General features: G+C 34.8%; 1 protein-coding gene across 1 annotated transcript in view; it reads right to left on the bottom strand.

Moving 5' to 3' along the window:
• Positions 1 to 1,208: 1,208 nt before the first annotated feature.
• MRC1 (mannose receptor C-type 1) overlaps positions 1,209 to 19,509 on the bottom strand; it is an 86,562-nt gene continuing 68,261 nt past the window's right edge. The window contains exons 23-30 of the mRNA XM_081298996.1: positions 19,366 to 19,468; positions 15,946 to 16,178; positions 13,557 to 13,722; positions 12,694 to 12,843; positions 7,429 to 7,542; positions 6,757 to 6,921; positions 4,600 to 4,641; positions 1,209 to 3,541 (exon numbers count right to left, since the gene is read on the bottom strand). Of these exons, the coding sequence (XP_081155122.1) occupies positions 3,291 to 3,541; positions 4,600 to 4,641; positions 6,757 to 6,921; positions 7,429 to 7,542; positions 12,694 to 12,843; positions 13,557 to 13,722; positions 15,946 to 16,178; positions 19,366 to 19,468 (1,224 nt within the window). The 3' untranslated portion in view covers positions 1,209 to 3,290. The remainder of the gene's footprint in view (positions 3,542 to 4,599; positions 4,642 to 6,756; positions 6,922 to 7,428; positions 7,543 to 12,693; positions 12,844 to 13,556; positions 13,723 to 15,945; positions 16,179 to 19,365; positions 19,469 to 19,509) is intronic.

Genomic DNA, 19,509 nt, shown 5'->3' with positions numbered 1-19,509 from the left:
GAAAAGACTGGGTATGTTAGCTTTTCTTCACTGCAACTAAAATACCTGACAAGAACAACTAGGGGAAGAAAAACTTATTTGGACTCATGGTTTCAAAAGTTCAGTCCATGGCCAGCCAAATCCATTGTTCTGGGTCTCATGTGAGGCAGAACATCAGGGCGTGGCGGAAGAAAGCTGCTCAGCATGTGGCATGTGGGAGGCAGAGGAGGAAAAGACCATGGGCAAATAGAATGCAGACTATGTCCCAGTGACTTATTTCCTCCAGTCACACTTCACTTACTTTCAGTTACCACCTGGTAGTCCATTTAAATTATTAACCCATCAAGTGGATTGACCCACCAATGTGGTTACATTTTACAAAATCTAATCATTTCACCTCTGAACATTCCTGCATTGCCTAATACATGAGCTTCACAGATCCAAACCATAACACTCCACCCTCTGGCTCCCAAAAACGTATGTCCATTCCCAGTACAAAATGTATTTAGTCCATCTCCAAGAGTTCCCATAGACTTAGCAGTTTAAGCAATGCTCAAAAGTCCAAATCTAAAGTCTCCTTCAAGCTTCAAGGCAAAGAAAAATCCTTAAAGGAATGATAATTAGTAAATTTTTAAGAACTGAAAAAAAAAAGACTCAAGGCAAACTCTTGGCTATAAGCTTCTGAAAAATCAAAAGCAAGTTACATATATCTGATATACAATGGCACAGCAAAAACACTGTATTCCAAAAGGGAGGAACAAGGACATTGAAAGGATGGGACCAAAGCAAGACTGAAATCCAGCCTGACAGATAGTGGGTACTGTGATTCTGGCCCACAAAACGTGGCTTTGCCCTGATGGCAACCACATCTATCTATCTCATTACTCCATTTATACCTTTGGCATGTTCTAGCATCTCTGCCATATTGTTTCAAAATGATCTGCTCGTGTCTGGACCACCACTAGACTGTTCTTCTTATGCTTCTTACCCATATTTGAATCTATAGAGGCTAGCTTGATGCTTGCCACATATATATAAGACACTCAAGAAATATTTGATAAAAGACTGGATAAAAATGTAAACAGATATGTGAATGAATACTGAAAAATGGATGAGTCAAGAGTCTTCCAGCCTCTATAGACAACACCTTTATTTTTAGAGTTCAAATAACAGACTTTTCACATTGAGTTCAACCAGGAAAAACCATTCTCAAAAATCTTCCAGCTATTGATTTCTGATAAAAACCTGATACAAGTTTTAAAGCTAGTGAGGAAGAGCAACAGCACTCAAATAATACCCAATCGCCAGGGAGAGCTTCCAGTTAACAACAACAAAAACAAACACAAAAAACTAAAACGACCAAAAGCAAAACTGGTCTACTCCACCCAATACCTTCTCCCAAAACATATTGTTGGTGCTTTAGTATTATGTTTGGATAGGTCTGTAGATACATGTGACTTGGATACATATGTCAGAATGGGTAATGTGAGATTGTGAAACATAATACTCAGCAACCCTGTCAAACCGTTTCTCCAAATGATAAGATATTTGAATCTGAGATATATATTGTGTTGAGTCTAAAGTATTTTATGTGAATTACAATGAAAAGACTTGCCTACAGAATTTGCAAACCAGCCTCACTTGTATATATCTCCCATTCCATATTTCTAATTCTCTCATGCAGCTTGAGGGCAGAATACACACACACACACACACACACACACACACACACAGAGAGAGAGAGAGAGAGAGAGAGAGAGAAAGAGAGAAAGTGATTCCCTTAGTATAATTCATCATGTACTGCTTTGACTCTATAACCATTATTTCTGTTGGAATTCTTCAAGCAGAACATGCTTTGTTTTTACCAAGAAAATAAAAGCAAGATGTTTTCTATTAGTTGTAGAAAAGGGAGTTGTTTGAGCCCAAACACCTTTTCCATACTTGATTACTTCTCACTTCCGATTGCTCTGTCTCCTATAAGTTGGGGTATTAGAAACTTTGTCATAGCCCCCTACTCAACTAGTTGCTTCTGAATCTTTTTTGAATTATTGACTTTCTTGAAAATATAACTATCCATATCACCCCCTCAAAAAAGGGAACAAATGTGAATAAATGTGTTTTCATCCCCCCACCGCCTCCTTAATGCCATCTAAGGAGTCCTGTCCAGTGGTCCTGAGTAAAGAACTCCTGCCCACGAATGAAATCTTAGGAAAGTAAAAGGATGAGTGGGCAGGAGAGTACCATGTGTGGATGTGAAATCTATGATATATTTCACAATGTACATAAACCTTTATTTATGTCCAAACTCTTGAGCTAAAAAAATGCTAAAGGGAGAAAATGATTCTTTAGTATTTTAAGTTCTCAATAATAGCACCTTTGTTGAATTCTGAGTTGAATCAATGATACAGGGAATATGGGGGCGGGGGGGAGGGGGGGAGAAATGTGCTGGTGAGTATGGTGAAAACCTCATATTCCACAGTGTTTTAGCAACATACCTTTTCCAAACAGATGAAGAGTTCAATTTAAAGAATTCTTCTGCTGATAACATCATTTATTTTAAGAGTAAAATTTAAAGTAAATAAATCTCATTTTAAAGCAAATTTACACTTAACAAGAGCACCAAAATGCAAATCTATTAAAAATAGACCTTATCTTTAATGTTTATTTCACATAATCCAAATACATCCAGTTATGCAAATTTACATTTTTCACATCTTTTCCCTCCTGATATACATATAACAGTACAAAGAACAACTTGCAAAACCTTGGCTGGGGTAACAAGATTCTTGACCACTTTATTCTTCTGCATGTGGACAAATAACTTCTAAATTATTGGAGTGAAATCAAGACTCGTAAAAGTGGAAACTGACTGAATTTTTATTCCATCTGAGGTTATTTGAACTGATTTTGAAATGGTCTTCTAGTTGTTGGATTATAATTCAGTGGGAGCATATTTGGGGGAGCTCGTTTACATATTTCAAGAGGCTTAGTTGGTTATTTCTAGAGCTCTTGTAATCTGCATGAAGTTGATCCTAGCTACCCATGGATGATTCATAAGCATCATAGTGCTGTATATTCGCCTAAAATATTTCAAACAGTGGTAATCAACATTATTATCCCTCTTTGGTGAAAACATATTGCCAGGCTAGAAAACAAGCAATTATTTCTTCAATTAGGCAGAGAAAAAGAACAGACTATTTATTATAATACAGTACACATTTTTAAAAGGAACAATCACATTGAATTAAAGAATTTAAAACTTTAGTTACAATTTTTTTGAAATTCAAACATAACAAAATCACATTATGATACTAGATGACCATGTGTTCATTCTGTTCAATGTTGCTCATGAGATCTTTCATATCACTGGTTCCTGGGCTGGATTGACTGTTAAAATAGAGAGTGTTCTCAAAGGTACCCTCTTGAGGTAGGTGCACACGTCTTTTCTTATACAAGAAATAGGCAGCAATGCCAGCACCCACTAGAATCAGGAGGATCACAAAGACCACAGCCCCTGCCACGTTGGAAGATGGTTTGGAAGGTTCCATCTTCCTTGAGTCAGCTATAAATAAAATCATTAGGAAACAAGTGGAGAGAGAGACAGGGTTATGCGATAGCACACAATACTACTTTCCTTATTGAAAAACTAAAATACATGAATATTCTTTCAAGTGATATTTATCAAGCAGAAATTCAAAGCATTAAAAACAAAATCAGCAAGATACAGAGGATAGTTTAAAATATTAAGATTATGATTCAGTTACAGGAATATTGTATGTCATACTACTGACCTAAATAACAAATGTTTTAAAAATTATACACACACACACACACACACACACATTTTGTTTCCAAGTAATTTAAGACAGATTATAAGAAGATAAAATAATACAATAATAATGATTATTTAAAATAAATAAAAATTTTGGAAAAATCTAAGAATAGTGGAGATTTAAATTCATGAATATAATTAGTACACAAATAGCACGAATAAGGATAATAAGGGCATTAGAAGAGAGCCATAAATTTCACCTTGAGCTTTATTTAGCAGTCAATAAAATGAGTAAAATAGGATTAATTACCTAGTTCAAATGGTCTATGAAAGTTAAGACAAAAACACAAAAGAACTTTGCTATAAAAAGAAAAGATTAGCCAGGTGTGGTAGTATACATCTGTAATCCCACCCAGTCTGGGCAACTTAACAAGACTCTGTCTCAAAATAAAAAAGAGTTTTTTAAAGGCCTGGGGATGTAGTACTTGCCTAGCATATTCAAGGCCCTGGGTTTGATCCTCAGTACCACCATCACCAAAAAAACAAACAAACAAACAAACAAACAAACTACAAACATTGAGGAAATTTCAAATTTCATCCAGTGGTTCTCATAAATTCTTTGTAATAAGAGTCAATGATGTCTTCAATAACTTCTTAGTGTAAAAATACCAACATGACTCCCAACCCTATTTTACTAAAATATCAATCAAGGTAGGTTGATGACATAATCAGAAAGGCTAGTTAATTAAAACAATTTTACTTAAAATGCAAGAGTAGGTAGTAATTATTATGACTTTTAAACTAAACTGTATCATATGATTAATACTGAAAGTTCATAGTTTTCTTACCTTTTGTCGTCATTAATGTCTGAGTAGGTTCAGCATCAACAACTGTAAAAAAAATTTAAAAAATATTTATAAAAATCCATAGTAACTGCATGCAAATAGCAATCTTTATTTGGCTCAGTGATACATGGAATACTCCATATTTGGTGATATGGTATGATATGGTATGACATGGATGGATGGATGGATGGATAAATAGGATAGGATAGATAGAGAGATACAGATACAAAAAACTATCTCCATCTATTCTTTTGTTTATTTATGCTATAGCAGCATCCTAAAGATAAATGGTAATTCTGAACACAGAAGATCTGAAAATGTGATCCTCCAACATGTATTTGAGCACTGATACCTTTTAAAAAACCTATCAAATCTACCCATAAGTAAAATATCCTAAGCTAAGAATTTTTAAGTCAGCCTATTGAAGCCTAAGGCATCACACAGCATTTGATTTTTTTTAATTTTTTTAATTTTTTTTTAATTTTATTTATTTATTTTTTATTGGTTGTTCACAACATTACAAAGCTCTTGACATATCATATTTCATACATTAGATTGAAGTGGGTTATGAACTCCCAATTTTTACCCCAAATGCAGATTGCAGAATCATATCGGTTACACATCCACAGTTTTACATAATGCCCTATCAGTAACTGCTGTATTCTGCTACCTTTCCTATCCTCTACTATCCCCCCTCCCCTCCCCTCCCATCTTCTCTCTCTACCCCATCTACTGTAATTCATTTCTCTCCTTGTTTATTTTCTCATTCCCCTCACAACCTCTTATATGTAATTTTGTATAGCAATGAGGGTCTCCCTTCATTTCCATGCAATTTCCCTTTTCTCTCCCTTTCCCTCCCATTTCATGTCTCTGTTTAATGTTAATCTTTTCTTCCTGCTCTTCCTCCCTGCTCTGTTCTTAGTTGCTCTCATTATATCAAAGAAGACATTTGGTATTTGTTTTTTAGGGATTGGCTAGCTTCACTAAGCATAATCTGCTCTAGTGCCATCCATTTCCCTGCAAATTCCATGATTTTGTCATTTTTTAGTGCTGCGTAATACTCCATGGTGTATAAATGCCACATTTTTTTTTATCCATTCATCTATTGAAAGGCATCTGGGTTGGTTCCACAGTCTAGCTATTGTGAATTGTGCTGCTATGAACATCGATGTGTCAGTATCCCTGTAGTACGCTCTTTTAAGGTCTTCAGGGAATAGTCCGAGAAGGGCAATACCTGGGTCAAATGGTGGTTCCATTCCCAGCTTTCCCAGGAATCTCCATACTGCTTTCCAAATTGGCCACACCAATTTGCAGTCCCACCAGCAATGTACAAGAGTACCCTTTTCCCTACATCCTCGCCAGCACTTGTTGTTGTTTGACTTCATAATGGCTGCCAATCTTACTGGAGTGAGATGGTATCTTAGGGTGGTTTTGATTTGCATTTCTCTGACTGCTAGAGATGGTGATCACACGGCATTTGAATGAAAAGTAAAATAAGGCAAACTTGGACCCAGAGTGCAAACCCAACATTCCCAGAGGAAAAACCTACCAAGGTGACAGAATTAGTGTATCTAATTTGTGTACTTAAACCTCTATCTAACTAATCATTTTCTCTCTCAGAAGGATGTTATGCTAGGTAGAATAGCATCAAAATATTATTGAAGTCCAGACAATGACACGTGGTGACCAATTAACTATTAATTTTCTCAATTCCTTTCCTTCCATAGTCTTCGACTCTATCTCAGAGGGAGACTGAGCTGGTTTTAGATGACTTCCTCCATGATCAATTCTGTTTTCTCTTGAGAGTCCCGGCCTCTTCTGTTTTGGACTGGTCACTACTTCACCCCTTTCCCCTTGTGCAGTAGGGCTTTGTAAATGGGCTGTCCAAATCGCTAGCAGTTTTGCAAATCCATTGGCATGAATATCCCATTATAAACATATTGAGAAACCAAAATTACTCTGTCGGCTAGCAGACAGAATACTGTTCACTCACTCACAGCTGGGCAGCAAATGATCCCCACAGCAAAATGGATTTTTCACTGATAATGGGAGAAAGCTTGCAATAGATCTGGAATCAGTTATAATCCCATACCGGCATCTTACTATATGAAAAAAACTGGCCCATGAACATATTTGCCATGTGATAAGCTTCTTACTTACTTTTTGGTCTTTTACAAATATATCCTTTGTAAGAAGAACAGTAAATATTATTCCAAAACCCAGAAGATGCGTCTACAGCTGCACAATCATTTCGTTCACCAGAGGGATCTCCAGTATTCCAGTTGACAAAGGAAACTGGATTTTTGTTTACCCAGAGCCATATCCCTGATCAACAAATAAAACCAATAAAAACAGAAGCTAAAAATAACCCATCTCAAAACAAGTTCAGCTTACTATGCAGAATTTCTAAGCATATTATTTTATACTAGAATCAATAACTGTTCATAACTAAATAGGCAATACTATATTATAGTGAAGTAAACCACGCACGGAGAATAGGTTTATTATATAGCTTGAGGTGAAAACATTTTTCTAATTAGCACAACTATTTATGCCTATCCTTCCCTAGCTTTTTTATTTTGGGAAAAAAATGTTCTTTAAACCTTCTTAAACTTAGCTAGAGAATATATATTTTTTTAATTAGCAACTGTGAAGATAATATAATATGATAAGAACTTTAGGTTCTTATCTCAAATAATCATGAGAGTTTGAATTTTCAAACTCATCACAAATTAAGCATTATTTAAGGCAAGACTTTCCAAAACTGAAGCTTCATTATACATACAACATTTTGAACTATTTGCAATTAAATAAGATTTCTGCAAAAGTTACCTTCAACATTTCTGAACAGTCCTATCCAAAAATTGGTTTTACTTTTAAGAGGTTCAACCCGATATGACAGAAAACTGGATTCAGCAGCATTTTCAATGGAAACCAGAGTGGAACCTGCAAGAGATTAAAAGGAAAGATATGAAACTTTAAGTAGCTGAAAATATTTTTATAAACAGTATTGATGGGAGCAATAAAAAATCAACCCAGCATCTCCACTAAAGAGGAAGAATTTCAAAGATTGAGCATTTTGTTTTCTTCAGTTTCAATTCTGGAAAATGTGGCTTTTAAAACATCATTTGTGTACAAGCATGGACTAGTACCTGCAAACATGAGGATGACATAGAAAAAGTCAATAAAGTTATGGGTCAGGGACCAGTTATAAATTCAGACTACAAAGGAATGTAATAGGAGAAAAAAATCAGTGCAATATGCTTCAGCCTCATCAAATATCCACTCCAGGTGAAGCAACTAAAAAGCAGGATGGAAAAAAAATAGAATTTAAGAAGATAGGAGTGCAGCATTTTATGTACAAGGGACAGAAAATAATTCCAGGAAGAAATAATAAGAGGAAAGGCAAAGAAGGAGGGAAGCACAGAACTTCTTTAGGATCAGAGATGGCTGAAAGTTCCAGTGTAACACTAATCTGGGAAGATTGAAAAAATATATATGGGTTAGGACTGTCTGCAGATGGCAGAAGATTGGTAATGTGGTAATAAAGAACATTTTTTGAGGCATCAGAATGATGCAATGTATTATAGGAGTATTATTCCAGCTTCATTCATGAATGTCACCCATAGGACGGTTCAAAGGAAGAACAGAGAGCAAAGTGGAACACCAGACAAGCTGAAATTAATAACTCACGATGAATGGTCAGCATTAGATTTTATAGTAGTAATCTAAAGATTTATAATAATAACTAATATACTTCAAGCATTTAATGACAGACACTTTGTTTTGGACTTTAGAAGCATTATCTCATTAAATTTTCAGAAGGCCTCATTAAGTAGGTACTATTAATACCCCATTTTGTAGATAAGGAAAATAAAGTGCAGAGGATAAGTAATTTGCTAAGATCCTCACACTAACAGGGTGTTAAGTTAAGGCACCCTGAATAAATCATGCATTTACATCCCATTCTACTGGGTCCTGAGTTGTTTCCTTGGTTTTTATTTTATTTTTTTTTATTTTTTGCATTATTTTATAATTCATTCTTAAATATATTTTATTCACATTAGCCATTAAAAATACTTGTGACATACTTTAATGAATGAAGATCATTCATCTTTTTGACCAGATAAAACAGTTACCTGAAAATGAAAACAAAGTTCCTATATATTCATTACAAAAATTTTAAAATGTTTAACAACATGAAAGAAAACTTTTTTTTTAATTTTAAAACTCCAAAGCAGAACAGGACCTCTAAAAATCATTTCCTTTACAAAAACATTGAGAATGACAACAAATTTGTCAAAATCAACTTTTGTCAAAAGCAACTTTTTCAGAATGCTGAAAATTAGACAAAGGCTTGCATTTTATGTAAGAAAATGATTAGATCTTGGTAATGACAGTAAGCTTTATGGTGTTTTAACTTGTACTAATACCATTGCCATTAAGGTCTGTAGTGACCTTAAACACCAACAACCCTACCACCACAGTAAAAATCAGCAGCTTAGAAGGCACTAAAAGAATGAGAACAACCAGATTGGAGCCTTTTCCAAGCTGCATTCTCAAAGAATGTCCCTTATTTATCCTGTCTGATAATTCCCTAGAAAACTCCACTTGAAAAGTGTATCCTTATTTGACCTTATTCAGAGATCACTTATTGTCACTTGTTTCCTGGGAACACGAGTTTAAAAAAAAACAAAAAACTTATCAGTGGCAATTGCCTAAGACATTGATAAGAGTAGGGGCAAACAATAAGCTAACAAAAAATTAAAAGCAAGAGCTAGAGAATAAAATGTCCACAGGGGACTTTAAAAGTATTGACACATTTGTAGGGAACTAAAAGGTCACAGACACACACTGGGTGTGCATGTGCCCAGGGCTGTGTGCATGCCTGAGAAAGATAAGAAAAGGTCTTAAGTTTTCACTTCCATCTAATCTTTACAAAGGCTTTACAAAAGCAGGAAGTGAAGGCTAATGCAGACTTTTAAATAGCTTGGATGGGTGTTGAAAGCACATCCCAGCACACACAGATCCCCTCAGCAAAACCTGGGAGATTTAATTAGTTCTAGGCACTATAAAACATGTGTGTACCATGTCTAGGAAATCCACATCTGTGCACATCATTATCAAATTGTCCAAAGACTGAGCATCATGAAACTAGCAAGAAGGACATGACTCAACACATACAGAGATTTTTTTTTTTCTTTTTCGTGGAGGAGATTGACCCCTGGGCCTCACACATGGTAGGCAAGTACTCTACCATGTCCCTAGCCCACCAGATATCTTAACACTGATTTCTCATCAGAAACCATGGAGGTTAGAAAGCTGTCAGAGGAAATATTCAAAAAGCTAAAATAAAATGAGAAATTTTCTATCCAGCAAAACTATATTTCAAAAATCTCAAGGACTCAGGAAGCTGAGGCAGAAGGATCAAAAGTTCAAGGCCAGTCTCAGCAACTTGGTAAGATTCTGTCTCAAAATAAAACATTAAAAGGAGGCTGGCAATGTAACTCAGTGGTAAGTGCCCTGGGTTCAATTCTTAGTCCATAGTACTGAAAAATAAAACAAGGAAATATTAAAACATTCCTGAATTGTTTTGTTTTGTTTTGTTTTAATGAAGAACCAGGCATGGTGGCATATGCCTGTAATCCCAGTGACTCTGGAGGCTGATGCAGGAGGATCACAAGTTCAAGGCCATCTTCAGCAACTTAGCAAGACCCTCAGAAACTTAGTGAGACCTTATCTCAATATAAAAAATAAAAATGACTGGAAATATATCTCAGTGGTAAAGCACCCCTGGGTTCAACCCCCAGTACCAATAAACAGGAATTTTCACTATGAGATACTAAAGAGGATCCTTCTGAATGGAAAGCATCATGCTAAGTGAGCTAAACCAGACTCAGAAAATCAAGGGGCAAATGTTTTCTCTCATATGTGGAAGGTAGAGCAAAATAAGGGAAAGAAAGAGGTGGGGGTGGGATTTAGCTATAAAGATAAAGGGAAGATCAGTGGAGTAGAAGGTGGAGAACATGAGGGAGGGAGAAGGACAGGAAATATAGGATGAACTTAACAAGGTTATGTTCATATATAAATGTACCAAAGGGAATTTCACCATTATGTATAAGTGGAAAGCACCAATCAAAAATAAATAAAGGAGTAAAAAGAAGATCAATAGAGGAAGGAGAAGAGGGGGAAACAGGAGAGGGGGAAAGGCAGAGGAATGGGGATTAAAAACAAATTCCTTGCATGTATGACTTTGTCAGAATGAACCCAACTACTATGCATAACTATAATGCTATAAAAAAAGGATCTTTGGGTCTGAAATAAAATAAAAGCTTTGTGAAATTCAAATCCTCAAGAAGAAATAAAGAGCACACTAGGAAAGGTAAGTACATAGGTAAATGTAAAACATGGTACAAATGTATATTTTGCTTATAACTCCTTTTTATTGTATCTATTTTAAATATAGCTACATACAGCAATAATTCTCAATCTGTGTTGTTGCTACAAAGTATAAAGGTGTTTTTATATGATAATAACAGCACAAGGAGGGCAGAGGGACTAGAGACTTGCAAGAGCAAAACTTTATATACAACTAAAATGAAATTTATGTGAATCTGATCTAGATTGTTTCTAATAAAGATGTTAATTGTAATTCCCAGGGCAACCACTAAGAAAATAACTAAAAAATATACAGATGCTCCCTGATGTAATGAAATTATGGCCTAATGAACCCAATGGAAAGTGAAAAAAAATTTTAAATTGAACCATAACAAGTTAGAAATTATTTATATAATAAAATAAACAAGGGAATTAAAGTAGAAAACTAAAAATTATCTATTTAACATAAAATGGCAGTAATAGAGAAATAGGGAAATCAAAATGCATAAGACATAAAATAATGGCAAAATAGCAGATCAAAAAAATGGCAAAATAGCATATCAAATCCAACCTTATCAATAACTACACTGAATTTAAATGGAGGAGACACTAATGGAAAAAAATGGAGATTGGTTGGACATTAATGTTAATTAATTAGAAAGATCTAAATAAATAAATATATCTAAAAAGGAGATACAAAGACACAAATAGTTTGCATAGAAAAGAATAGGCTATACAAATAATAACTTAAAAAGAGCTGGAGTAGCTATACTAATCCTAGACATTTAGAAAAAAAAATTATTACTAGAAGCAATGAAGACATTCTGTAATGATAAAGTTTAAACAGGAAAAGATGATAATTGTAAACATATGACCTTATATCAGAGCCTCAAAATTTGAGAAATCAGACTTCATCTCACTCAGAATTTAAAATTTAAGGTCAAGGTTGACTTTTGAAGGAACCAAAAGGAAATGAGAATATTACCCTAATCTTTACATACCTCTGTTGGATGAAGAACCCCCAGTTGGGGAAATAAAAGTATAGCAAAGTTAATTCAGTAAGTATTCAGTGGAATTTAATTAAGTAACTTTTAAATGTACCCTGAAAAGTTTTATTTTTCTTGAACTTTTTTTTTCCATAAGGAAAATCATTCATCTATGTCATTTCTATTTTGGTTCTGTTTTGCTTTTTTTTTTTCACTAATATTATGGCCAAATGTAAAAACTTGTCTATTAACAGTAAAGCAAATTGGCTCCTGAGCCAATTACTGATAAGAGTTTGAGCATATTCTGGAAAACTGAGGATGAGCATCCAAACAATTTAGAATTCTGGGGCAGAAAGATTTGTTCCACAAATAACTGATTTTTATCTGCATTTCCTAAAATTTCAAAGTTACAAAATTAGAAATTACATTTAAGAGATATGATGTGGACCATTCTGTTACCAAAAAAAAATAATAATTAAAAAAAATAAATAGGTGGACTGGGACTGTGGCTCAGCCGTAGTTCAATTGCCTGGACTGTGTGAGGCACTGGGTTCGATTCTTAGCACCATGTATAAATAAATAAAATAAAGATCTATCAACAACTAAGAAAAAAAAAATTTAAAATAAATAAATAGGTAATTTTACATCCCTTGTATTTGTAATTTATAATGTTATTAATGTCATTGTACTCTACACAATTGTGGAACTTTCTTTTAGGAAATGTGGCTCTTACCCATCCGAAGACACTCTAGAGCAGCTTGACCCCAGTTCCTTGTAAATGAAGACTCAATATAGTAGCAGTGACCATGGAAAGGAATCCATGCAGAGTTCTCTGACTCTGGACATCTGCCAGGCAGTTGTGGGGGTTCAGTGGCAGGTATTTCTATTAATAAAAAGACATTTAAAGCAAAACCTGAAGTTTCTACAGTATAGAGAATAATATTTTCACAGCTAAGGAAAATTATTATCATCTAACATAATAAAAAAGGAAAGTTCTAAGGCTCATCATATGGCTCCACCATTTTTATTGTTCATTTTTCACTTATTTTAAATACATTTTAACAGAATGCACTATGAGAATCAATCATACTTATAATTAAAGCGTATAAATCTATAAATATCTATAGTAATGTTAAAAGTTTAGAAAATAATTTTTATAAAGGAATTCCCTTTTTCAAGTCACTCTTTTCTTTTTCTGGAACCCTAGCTTCTTAATTGTAATAATGGTCCTTGTAATATAATTTATGATGTAGTTAGAATCCTGGGCTCTGTCTATGATATCTTTGGTTCTGGCAAATCTACATGCACTATGATATAATGATACAGCTGTGGGGGGCGGGGAATCTATCATTATAGATTCAGAGGACAACCTCAATAGCAGACATTCAGGGATTTTAAAAGAGCAATTAAACTCTAGAAATTAAGAAATTTTCCTCTTTCCATTATTTTGACCAGTATGTTCGATTGACAGCCAAGTCGGTCTTTTGTTAGGTAAGGGAAAATGTCTTACTTTATTTTAAGCTACGCATGACACATTACCATTTAATAACATCAACAGTGGTGTGTAGGAGCTTATTCAGAAAATTCTAAATTTACCATCTGATCTTTTGCAGAGAAAGTAAAAACTTTCGTTGCAGTATGATGTCTTCCAGTAACCATCAACATCTAGGTAAACACATGCTGATTTCATCTTTGGCTCATCAGCTGCCCAATTAGTGTACCTCATCCTCCATTTATCAGTCCAAACATATTCATTATTGGTCTGCAAGAATAAAAACAACAATGAACATGGATGTCTTGCTTCATTTAGAAAATGCCAAAAGAATCAAATGAAGAAAAAGTATATTCAAAGCTGTTATTTGACCAAGAATCTTGAACATATGGGGGAAAAACATTATAAATCATTTCTACCAACTCAAATTCAGGAAAGGCATCTTTTCTTATAAATGGTTATTTCTTGGAGATTCCTAGGAATACATCTTCTGAAGCTATTTTGAAAAACACTGACTAAAAAAGGAAGTCTGCCTTCTTCCATGAAATTTTCTTTGTTTTCAAGTCTTTAGGGTTGAAGTTTGATCATTATAACAAATAAAATATTTCTTACATTATTGAAATTATAATAAACTTTAATTTTCATTGATTCATGGACCCCTGAGAGAAGCACTAATCTCTTCTGATCTTTTCATTGTTCTGCTGTAGAAACAGCACCAGTGATAAATGACATGACAGGTAAGGTAATTTAAGTGGGTAAATAACAGAGGCACCATGATCTCTTGACTTCCAGTTAGATGTCCTTTCAATGATGTGAATCATGTCATTTTTTAAAAAGCTGGTTGTTTTATTCCACTTGCACACTAATTTCTTAACACATTTTTAAAATTTTTTAGTTGTCAAGAGACCTTTATTTAATTTATTTATATGCAGGGCTGAGAATTGAACCCAGTGCCTCACACACAATAGGCTCTACTGCTGAGCCACAACCCCAGCCCCAATTTCTTATCACATTTACCCAGACAAATTTATGGTCACAAATGATAGCATCAAAAATATTATTTATGTCCTTTTAACAGTCTAAGGTATTTTATAGCTGACATATAACATTAACTAAAGGTGACTGAATTTTTTAAATAATTCAAACATTTCCCCCTTTTAACTGCATTATTTAATTTACCAAGTCAATTGTCAAAGATCCAATGACAAAAATTAAAAATATATGTCATCTCATCAGAAATTTTTTAGTACTTTCCCACGTTTAATCAAAATCCCTGAAAATCATTGATTCCACAGACATAAGGGAAATAACAGTACTGTTTAGTAATAAATATTAGCATTTTAGAGAACTAATCATTCTAAAAGCAAAGAAAAGCTTAGTTTAAACTCAAAGAGAATTGTGACCATGTCTACGAGAAGAAAATGAATGATTGATCAAGTAGATTAATTATTAAAAACACAGTCAACAGAGATGTAAAAATGTCTCACCTAAGTTTAATCACAAAAATCATATGGATAATTTTAAATATTCACTTCCCTGCTTAGGAAACAGTCACTGTATAACGTGTAAATGTCCATCTCTGCATCAAGTCACTGGAAGCTAATAACGTCTGACAGCAATCTACTTTCCAGTTTCACCTCCCTCTTATCCTTTTCCCTCTTCTTGACATTCCTTATGTTCTACCATCCTATGCTACATCTAAAAAGGTTGACTTTCCCTGAGGAGTCCTCTTGGTCCTCTCCCCTGGCCCAACTCCTCCAATAACACTTCCTAGGTGCTCTCTTTAGCACTTCTTATCTTATCCCTTAATGACCTACTAACACCTCTATTTCCTCTATTTTAGAGGTTTTCTGGTTGACTAACTGGGTCAACATGGAAGGACAGATGGACCACAAGGAACCAGAGAAGACTCATTTAGTGATATTTTGGTAACTTATCACCACTCTTAGTTCTTGGCCTCTTCCCGCACTCTGTCCTATTCACTGACAATCTCCCTTTTCTATGAAAGATTATAGTAAATTGACTGCAGTGAAATACTTCTCACAACATGGATGAAAACTCTACAACCGTGGGACCCATAACAACTCCAGAATAGTTTTTCACCAAAAAAATTTAAAAATCAAAAATGTCCCCATCACCTAGTAACTATGCCCTGACCTGCTTTCCTAATCTCATGACAGAGTCATAATCATGACACTGGAAATAAATAAGCAAGTAGTGGAAACTATTCAAATACAGAATATAATTTATTATTAAAAAGCAAGAAAGTGAATATCGGTCAGATCATTCTGAGTTTGATTTCTGACACACACATCACTAGCCTACTAGATCCCTGAAGGCAGGGGATCCTTCTTATTTATGTTGGTACCATTCACACTGCCCACCATAGTTTCTTTCATATAAGTGTTCAACAGAATGAACAGAAAGACAATTATCCAACCACAATCATAATTTTATCAATCATGTCAGGTTGTACACGTTGTTACATCTTACCAAATTACTGTTCAGAGCAATCCACACAGGTACATTAAATGCATGCATCTGCATCCATGCAAATGCATTGCTGTAGGGATCCAGAATACTAGAAATGAGAGAATTGGAATTCTTGCAATATGCCTCGGCATCATACCATGTTAACTTCAATTTCATGAGTGAATAGCTGCTTTCACCATATTTAATAAAGCCACCCTTTGGGGTTGGTGTTGGAGAATAAGGCAAAGAAGGATCTACAAAAAAATTTTGATTATTTTTATTAGCATTATCAATAATTATTCATTGCACATCACAAATCCAAACTGTCCAGTGTTAAAATAGTTTCATGAGCCATTGTGCATTAGAAATCAGAAACTTTATTTTTAATCCATTAGCCTAATTAAATTAAATAATTTCTGAACTATATTTAGAATACTAAGGCAGGTATTTGATCAAGTATCTAAACTAAAAAAATATATGTATTGCAAATTCAATGTGATCTAATATCTGGATGAACAAAATGTCATCCCCGCATGAGTTTGCATCTGTTCATACCTGTTTGACTCAACCTGTGAGTAATTCACTTTTCACAAGATAGGTTCTAAAGTGAAGCTCTACAAACACAAGTTACTGGTTCATTTAACCTTGGTCTAGGATCAAGCTTTACTCTTACCAGTTATTTATGGAAGCAATAGCTGAAGAAAATGATTTTCTAGGTCCTTCCTTAGACCTTCACCTCTTATCCAAACTGAGCCAGGGTCACATCAGCTCTGGATCTTTCCTCCTTAATATCTTAGCGTGGATTCCTAATGCTTTATGTTCCTGCCTGTATTCTAGGCCACATAAACAAGACACAAGGCAAAGCCTGTCTTTGTTTGCCTTAGCTGATACCCTAGGGCAGAGGTCAGCAAAAAGCAGCCAGAGGATTAAATCTGGCCTATTTGGTTTTTGTAGCCCATGAACTACCAAAGGCTTTTAAATGCCAGGGGGGAAAAAAACTCAAAGAATATTGCTTAAAATGTAATCATGATATGAAATTCAGATTTGCATCCATAAATAACAAAGTTTGATTGGAACACAGACACATTTTTCTGTTTACAGGGTGTTTATGATTGTCGATGACCACAACAGAATTGAACAGTCCCAACAGACATTTGCAACTGGCACAAGGTAAAATATTTACAACCAGGTTCTTCACCAAAAAGGTGCCCCCTGGCTAAGGTTTCTAGATATCCTTGCCTACCTGTTTTTGTCCTGGCCCATTTTCTGACTTCTTCCACTTTATACCAGCCAATCCATTACCTGCCCTGTTCTATTACTATAGAAGGACCCAAAACTTTCTCTGGGTTGTGCCTTCTATGAGGTGACTTCATTCCAGCAAGGGAGCAGCCTCCCTTTCTTCTGCTGTTACTGCCATCTTGTGTTGATATAATATCATTAAACTAAGGGACCCTGATAGGATCCCTAAAATATTACGGCCCTCATGGAACTGCCCTACAGCTCCCCAACATGGGGACATTGGGCTCATAATAATGCCACTGAGAAAATTTAGAACCATTAAATGTAACAGGTGAGGCTTGAGGTAAAACTCATAGAAAAAAAATCATTTCACAGGTGATACCCAACTAGGTATCCATTTTACTTATTCATAAAACACGCATATTTTTTTAAAAAAGTAGAAGGAAAAAAAATTAAAATATCAAGAGATTGTTTTTAGTGGTTAGAGCATAGCAAAGACAATGTCTTATATATTCTTTAAAACATTGTTTCTTTATGTTAAAAGATTTTCAGATCTAGATAATATAGTTGTAGAGGTTTTGAAAAACACAGAATACCAGAAAAGAAGGAACTTAAGCTGTCTTTTTATCCCACTATCTGAAGACAATGATTTATTCCTATTTTCTCATATTATTGTAGTCTTTTTAATTCTTGACTTTTAATAGGAAGATAGCAATTTTGATAGTTCATGGCTTATGCAATTTGATGTGCTATCTTTTTTCACTGTAACACCGTGAACTTTTCCTTAAGTCATAAAATTTTGAAAATATATTATGCATGGAAAAATATTCTATCACTTATGTTTATGAGAAGTAGGAAAAAAGAAGATTTGAACAAGCTTGTGAATCACTATTCACTTCTGAAAAGAACTTCCCTCATTGCCCAAAGAACACAGGCACAAACAGCAGCTCTGATACTACTGGCAGCCCAAGGCCAAGTGCAGTGGGCCATAGTACAGGCATCTCTAGGATCAGCAAGGGGATTGGTCCCCGGACACCCCTTCCTCGCTTGGATTCAAAATCTGCAGATGCTCCAGTTCCCTATATAAAATGACATCTAATCTGATTTAAACATTACACAGTATATACATGTACTGAAACATTGCATGGTACTCCCTTTACAGGTACAATATTGTATGTTTTATGTAGTAGTTACAATTAATTGAATAAACAACAAAATAAAAATGACATATAACCAATGCACATTCTCCTGTATATTTTAATCATCTCTAGATTACTTATAATATCTAACACAATGCAAATGCTATGTGAATGTTCTTATGCTGTATTGCTAAAGGCATAATGACAAGAGAAAACATCTGTATATGTTCAGTACAAATGCAATTATTTTTCCAAATATACGAATATCAAAGATCTGCATCTGATTGATCCACAGGTATTGAATCACAGATACAGAGGGCCAACTGTATAAAGAGGGAGGGACATGGCCTCAGCTGACTTTCAGTCCTCTCATGAGTTGACATTAGTTTCCTGATTCCCCAGAAAATATTGAACAATCTTTCAGGTCTGGGAGAACAAGTCCTTCCTAATTCAGTCTCATCCTCTGAGGGCTGTTCTCAGGATAAGCCCCTTCCTACCCTCAACCCTCACCGATTTTTAAATTTCTGATTCTTTTGTGTAGCTAGACATCATTATTCTAGTTTCACTAAACATTGCAATGTGTTGGCACCATTGTATTGATTCACTGTAAATATCCACATGTTCTCTTATATTTTTATTGAATCATGTTCAGCTTTCCTAGGAAAAGAGAAACTTAAGGCAGATACCTACATTTTTTAAGATACAGGCTAGAAAACAAATAATGAGTCATATGTGATGTTTTGTGCCAATGGTTCTCACATTCTGTATGTTGAACTGTAGTATTCTTGTGTTGACATTTAAAAACAAGGTACAAGTATGACAATATTCCAGGTTTCTAACAAACTTAAGTTTCCATTTAAAGTTTAATCTGCACAGAGCTCTCTGTAATGAGGAGGAGCAGACTTCATGAATCAAGAGTGGAAACTCCTTTAGTCTATCACAGCCTCAGATGGATTAAATTGAGAAGCAAACAGGCCTATTGATGTGCAAAAATGGTCCAGTTTTTAAAAACATATTCTATACCCTTTCTTCCACAGGCAGGTGAGGCTTGCCAAGGACTTACCAGGATCAGTCTGGCATATGTAGCCTCGCTTACTGTCACAGGTATCATCCATCCACATTCCTGCATCTCTTGATTTGCCTCCAATGATAGCAACACAGTCAGCCTGTACATTTTTATATAAAGAAAAAAAGGAGAGAATATTAC

Source organism: Spermophilus citellus (genome assembly GCF_964194105.1).
Source record: "Spermophilus citellus genome assembly, chromosome: 6".
NCBI lineage: Eukaryota > Metazoa > Chordata > Mammalia > Rodentia > Sciuridae > Spermophilus > Spermophilus citellus.
Note: the sequence above shows the minus strand (reverse complement) of the source record. Positions and strands in the feature narration are given on the sequence as shown.